This window comes from Hesperophylax consimilis, chromosome 24 (genome assembly GCF_061612785.1).
Source record: "Hesperophylax consimilis isolate HC1 chromosome 24, BYU_Hcon_1.0, whole genome shotgun sequence".
NCBI lineage: Eukaryota > Metazoa > Arthropoda > Insecta > Trichoptera > Limnephilidae > Hesperophylax > Hesperophylax consimilis.
In genome coordinates this window covers 15871288-15877939 of record NC_142859.1, presented here as the reverse complement: position 1 = coordinate 15877939, position 6652 = coordinate 15871288, and the positions used below count along the sequence as shown (strand labels likewise).

The window sequence follows — 6652 nt, the reverse complement described above, 5'->3', positions numbered from 1 at the left end:
CAGATGACCAACCCGTCTTGTCAGTTTCGCTGCCTTGCTTTTCTTCTGTTTTCGAGTTGTGCAAATGCTAGTTTTTCATAATTACAAGTTGAATTAATGTCTACAGTGGTCCAAAAGTTATACACATTGATACATTCGGAAGTAGTGTAGTGTTAAGTGTCTTTTAAAAGTGCCTGAAGTTCCGAAGGTCTCACTGTTGAGTCAGTGTCATTTCTTCGTGTCAAATGAGTTTGTTTATTACGTTTGTCAGTTAGCCATTTACCACTGATTGGAATAACAATCAGTCAAACATAATTTAATTCAACATTCCAATTTGAGGATTCTTTTGTGATCGGAAAAACATCAAAATGGATCTAATAACAACATTGATAGTTTGCGGTGTGGTAATGTTTTTCATGTTTACGATATGCGGTTGGTGCTGCAGAAATTCAAAGCCGGAAACGTCATTTGTATGTAAGTAAAAACATAACATTTCTAAAGTGATAGTAATCATTATTTCAATACAATTATTTTTGTGTAACAATGTATTTGTGATTCATCGGCTTGTACTTGAAACCTGACGTTCCGGTTGAAGTCGAGGAAAACGGTTTTAACCTTGGCTATAATTAATAATATTATGGAATATATGATTTCCAATTATTAGCAATAAAAATGTATTCTATAGGTCTACCACGGATTTATAATTATGGTACATAATGAGAATGATGTAACTAGTTAAAAAAAATAAACCAATTTAATAAAGTAATAACATAACAGAATGGTAGGTACTATTGTAGAAAAAAGTACCGGAACCCTCATAATTTTTCATTGAAAAAAACACGATATTCAGATATTTAAATCTGCAATTCTAAGTAGGTACCACTTATTTAGGAGAGGTTCAAATTAAGGATTTTTCCAATTCTCGTTATACAAAGCGGCTTTTATTTACTGTTAGCACTGGAAGTTAGATGTGTGCCATGGGTATGTTCGCTTGCCGAAGTAAGTTCAATTTTGCTTTCTTCTGGCGAAGTTAACAATCATTTTCAAAAAATCCAAATTGTTTCTTGAGCAAGTAATCAATTTCACTGGTTGTTCTGAGGCCTAGCATTCAAAATATGTTGGCGACTACCGTTTTCCTCAAACTGTTTACACATTTCTAGAGATCATTTGTTCAGTAGCTGTTTGTAGATACGTTCATTATTTGATTAACTATTTTTGTCTTCAATACAGCTTTTGTTAGGTGATGATTATATTTCTCTGCGAAAACCACCTTCACATTTACACGAATAAATGGAAATTTTTTGAAATCCTTTTTTATCAAATGCAACAGTTTTTCTTGTTTTATTTATTTAGATAATAAATTTTATTAGTTATACATGAGCATAGGGTACATTTATTTTTATTTTTTACTAATTATTATAAGAACATCAAAATATTTATAAACTAAAATAAAAGCACTCCATAAAACAAAAAGTATTCTGTTGACTGTTTGGCATACAATAATATCCATCACTACGTGTGCAGATTAAACTATAATACAAAATAATTATAGCTTCTGGAAACTTCATTGAAAGCCTTTACGACTATTTTGTTATTTTTTGACTAAAGTGTGTCATTATTAATCTCAAATCAATCTGACGAAAATCCGAAATGAACCTCAATTTATGACTTCTTTATGATTCTTATTTCCAGTGTTTTCCGCTCCCCTTTTTTACGTAAATTGGTTTTTAACATTTACGTATTAAGGCCCCGTAGTAAGCGTTCAAAGATGGTTTGAAAGGGAGATATGTAAATACGAATGTTAGAGGGAGTGCGCTAATCTAAAAAAAAAACGATCATAATTAAGGCGATGCCATACGTAGTAATGCAAAATCATGTGTTTTTGGTTTGAAAATTTGGTCGCCTAGAAATTATTCAGATCCTTTAATTAAATACTGCGAGTAGAATACATCTTGGCCTTTAAAATAATCGAGCATTTTTTAGATAAGTCTTTTTATAAGCCCAAAAAAAAATAATGTATAAGGCCTATGAAAACTTCTTTAAAGTTCAAAATCTCCTACTTACGAACCCATTTTCGGTTATGATTTTATTGTATAATGTGGAAAATTAAGTTATTTATAAAATGATCGAAAAAAAAAAATTTTGCCTGAACATCCATAAAATAAAATAAAAGGCACTTTTTGGCCATGTTTTTTTCTTGCATAAATCAAAACAGGCGGATGGTGTTAAGCGGGAATTTAAACTTTATCGCCATCTACGTAAGAGTTGTTATTGATAGCGGCTCAATTTAAAATATTACACGACGTAGTGCATCGCCTTAATCGAAAATGGTTAAAATATTTAATAAAACACGACTCGTTTGAAATATAGCAAAAATCTCTCCTCAAATGCTTTAGTTTCATTTAAAGATACACTGTGAATTTTTTCATGCCTATAAAATATCAAAAAATAGAACAAAACGTGTTTTTTATAATTTTCGGAGCTTAGTTTGCGATTTTTTTCTATCGAGGGAATTTCATATAATTGACGTTTCGGCATAACAAATATATAGATATTATCTTAAAAAATAACATATATTTTTTAGGAACTAAAGAGTTTACCAGAAACTTGTTATAAATCGGTAGAAATTAGGTATGCGGGGCTTAAGCGGACTCATTAAAAGCTACTAAATATAATCCTGCAAGGTGCTTATATACGTAAGCACCTTGCAGGAAGAATATTTTTCCTCAAAGATAAGCTCTGACGCTTCTCTGAAGTCAGTGGTAAACGGTGATGAAATATCCCAATAATAAAAACTATATTCTTAAAATAAAACAAATTTTTTGTAGGATAACACTATTTCAAAAAACTATGTTTATCGTATGCTTTTTATTAATAATTTAAATAAGCAAACGACGTCACCTGACTAAATACTAAAATGCTTTTTTAATAGTAACAATATGGTGTACAGTAGTGAATGGTACAAAAAGTCGGGGACGCCCAGTGATAACTTAATAATAATTATCGTAACAATAATAATATCCTAACCTAACTTACAATAGCCTAACCTTTTTAAAAAATATTTCTTTATTTATAAAACATGCCTAAATACCTTTATTTTATTTTTCGAGTTCGGCCAAATAGTACCTACCTAGTATTTGCATAGAGTAAATGGTAAAAATTCTAGCCACTCATATGGTATCAGGAATACCAACAAAAGAAAATGTCATCAACAGAAATTGTTCCGGCTGTCATCACATACAACGAAAGGGAATTTTCATTTTGCGTAATTAAAAATTAAAATGCAAAAATTAAAAATTTCCCAAATGCAGTCAGTTTCCTTTTATTGTAATTAAAGTGAATCAAAAGGTTTTATTAAAAAATATTTCGTATCGTATTCGTGGCCAGCGATCCCGAATATTTACCAAATTTTTTGTTTATTTCTAATAATACAATTTGAAAGTGTATTTCATCACCTTTCAAAAAAAGTTTTGTTGTTTGGATACATTCAGAAATATCCCACTTCTCCTACCTTCTGACAGCTTCTTTAACAAATATAACGGTCAAATTGTCATAGGTTTGAAGGGTTAGTGTACGACTTCTGTTATCTTCGATTTTCACCCCGTTCGTGTCTATGGTATATTGATCTATCCCTTCCCCTTTCTATTACTTGTTGCGCACGTGTTGTTTTGCGAGCGTCGGTGCAATATTGTAACGCAATCAAAAATCTTTGCACTTTTGTCAATCGGGCGCGCGGTAATAATTCTGTACAATGTCGGCCGAAGATGATTTATTGATCCCAATCATTATTGTGGACAAGGAAAAAGAAAATATCGAACCCGAAGTCATTAATAATAATCCACCACGTCGCGATCCCACTGTATTGGCTCTTATGAAGTTAATAATGTTTTTTTACATATGTCAAGTTGTACAAGGGTCCATCTCTCTTTTCTTAGACTTCGTAATAATTTATATATTAGATTTTTTTTAAATCAACCCTTAAGAATTTTTTTTTTACCATTATAATTCATCTATTTTCAATTTTCGACCTAGTTGCCGGATAGAAGGCCGGCTAGCGTGGTAAGTATAGGTTCCAAAAATCTTTCTAATCAATCCCTTCTCCCTTCCCCGCCTCAGGATTGAACCCCACCCTTAGGGACACTACCCCCCATGTTAATGCTGTAGCTACTCCACTGGTTAAAAGGCTGTATTTTCTATCTCCCCCTCTGTAAATAGTTTCCTTTTATAGTAATTCAATCGAATTATTCTGACTATCCAACGATTCTAAAAATTTACCATTGTTTTGTGTGCAATAGGGCCTGGGTCAAACGGTAGCTGTTAGTTTATCTTCCATATTGTTTTTGCCTTCCACCGTGATAACTTTTACTGCTTTTGCGAAAGCTTATGAGAAATAGGTTACAATGGAGCTATGACCGGTACACTCAACAAAAAGTTTAACGATAGAAAATTTGAAATATTTTTGATAGCTCCTTCGAGATACCTATTTGAATTTTTGCCCACACATTGAAATAATGTACACAATAATTTTGTGATATTTTCTTTGAAGCTATATTTTATTTCTCTTGCAATCTCTCTTATAAGATTATCAATCTCTTTTATTGGTTTACATTTAAGTTTTTTATTACAATATTTTTTTTTGTAAAAGGAAGGGAGGGGTGACCCATACAAAATGTCATAATTCTCCGAAAAGAAAATAAGTTATGTGTTATAATAAAAATTCTAAAACAATTTTTGGGTGTGACTATCACAATGATTTCTATGGGTGTGAATAACATGTCCACTTTTATTTATTTATTTATTAGATACTAAAAAAATACAATCACAGAATAATTAAACTTTGGCTGTCCAACTATGAAGGTTTCCCGTTTCAGGACAAACAAATTGATACGTTTAGTACATATGAAGTGAGAATAAATTCATATCATTGAAGAAATTACTTTTATATAACATTAAATTCATAACTTTGGAAATTACTTTCATGTTTGCAATAAAACAGATAAGTTAGGTAAACATCTTGTAATGTTTTCCCGCCTCCCCTTATTCTCGCTGTTAACGGATTAATATTTTGCTCGTTTGATTTACAACTTCCCGCGGTTTATCAACCCTTCAATCTTAACGAATTAATATGTCACGTTGTGTCAATTTTTTTGTTTCGACAGGGATTAATTCATTGAAGGATCCTGTTAATTGGTTGTGGTAACTTTGGTTCTTTTTAGATGAGGCGTGTTACATTCTGTATGGTTTGAAAATAAGACAATGACCGACTACCCTGATTTTAACTACCTTTTCCTACCTTGTTTGCTCGCCCAAACGTTTCCGGTTGCTGCAGTTGATAATGTGCTAATATAATGAGACAATTAATTACAAATTAAGTACATAAAATTCACTATAGACAATTCAATTCAAGATGCACAAGATTCTAAGTTAATGATTTGACTATGGATTGTTAGTTTTGTGAGTTATTTCTATGAGTAGGTATTTTCGGAAATAGCTAGAGACAAAACATGTGTTGCTTTCGATTGGTCTCCGTCCAAATCCCACCCATCAACGTGACCAGCTCGAGAGCAGCCAAGTTGATGGTCCAATCCCAACACCTCCAGAAATGAATTGAATATCGCTCAGCGACAGATGAGATAATGACATGTTTTGCCTCCTGCCGGAGGGTGATGAAGGTGGAATGTGGGTCCTTGGTGGTAGCTGTTGATGTTGATGTTGATGATGAATGATGAAGATTCATCTTATACCGTTAGGTACAAGGGACTGCTCCGGTCCGGTGGCATGATAGCCTGGTGTCAGGAACCATATGGGTCACGTGGGTAGCGCGAGGTTTAGGTCGCGTCAACCTCCCCCAAATCGATGATGAGTTGAGCTTCGCCAGCATGCCGAAAATTAGGAGTCCACTCTACTAACCTCAAACATAAACATATACTGAAGTGGTTTGCATCAGCAACGTCAGGAGTTCGGGAGTCCCGTGAACACCCCTCTGGTTTACGCTCGTAAGGATAATGATGAATTCAGCTTCAGTTTGTTCGACTTCGCCTCTGCAGTCACGCTACTCCAAATAGCTCCTGGCTCCAGTCTATACAGCTTCTCGTTCCAGTAGAGGTAATGACACATATTTATCATATGTACAATACAGAACATACTTCAAGTCTTTCGTCCACACTCAAAATAGTCATGTCAATATTTAATTTGGATGAGGGCGTCCATCCGACATAACGAATGTTTCCTAGACGGGAGATTTTACCCCACTTCAAAGTCATGGTCACTCGCTCTATCGTTTGTTACCCTCCGTTCGCTTCAAATATCAAAGAATGGTAGAAATTGATATCCTCGACTTCCGGCGCTAAGGATCAGGGATACTGGAATCATCAGGTCGTGAATCTGAAATCATCCGATCTCCGTCAGCTCAAACGGTTTCAGTCGGAGTCAATTTCCAACCTAATTCTGGATGACTTCTCCTCCTATAGTGGGGTAAATACTTATTGAATTTGACAGGAAGGACGTCAGAAAGCGCCGAAACAACTTCATATTAGTCACGATCCCTTCGTTCTGTCAGCGAGAAAATCCTCCTCACACGCCAGCCAAGAATAGCATAGCCCTTATCCGCTTTGTTCCTTCGTCTACCAGCTAACTCAAGTAGGAAAGCCCATTAGCAATTTTCGTTCCCTTC

General features: G+C 34.1%; 1 protein-coding gene across 2 annotated transcripts in view; it reads left to right on the top strand.

Annotated features, from left to right (window-relative positions):
- LOC149411983 (uncharacterized) overlaps nucleotides 1-6652 on the top strand; it is a 64256-nt gene continuing 57604 nt past the window's right edge. For both annotated transcript variants that reach the window (XM_089646594.1, XM_089646593.1), the window contains exon 1: nucleotides 1-453. In XM_089646594.1, coding sequence (XP_089502720.1) covers nucleotides 348-453 — 106 coding nt within the window. In that variant the 5' untranslated portion in view covers nucleotides 1-347. The remainder of the gene's footprint in view (nucleotides 454-6652) is intronic.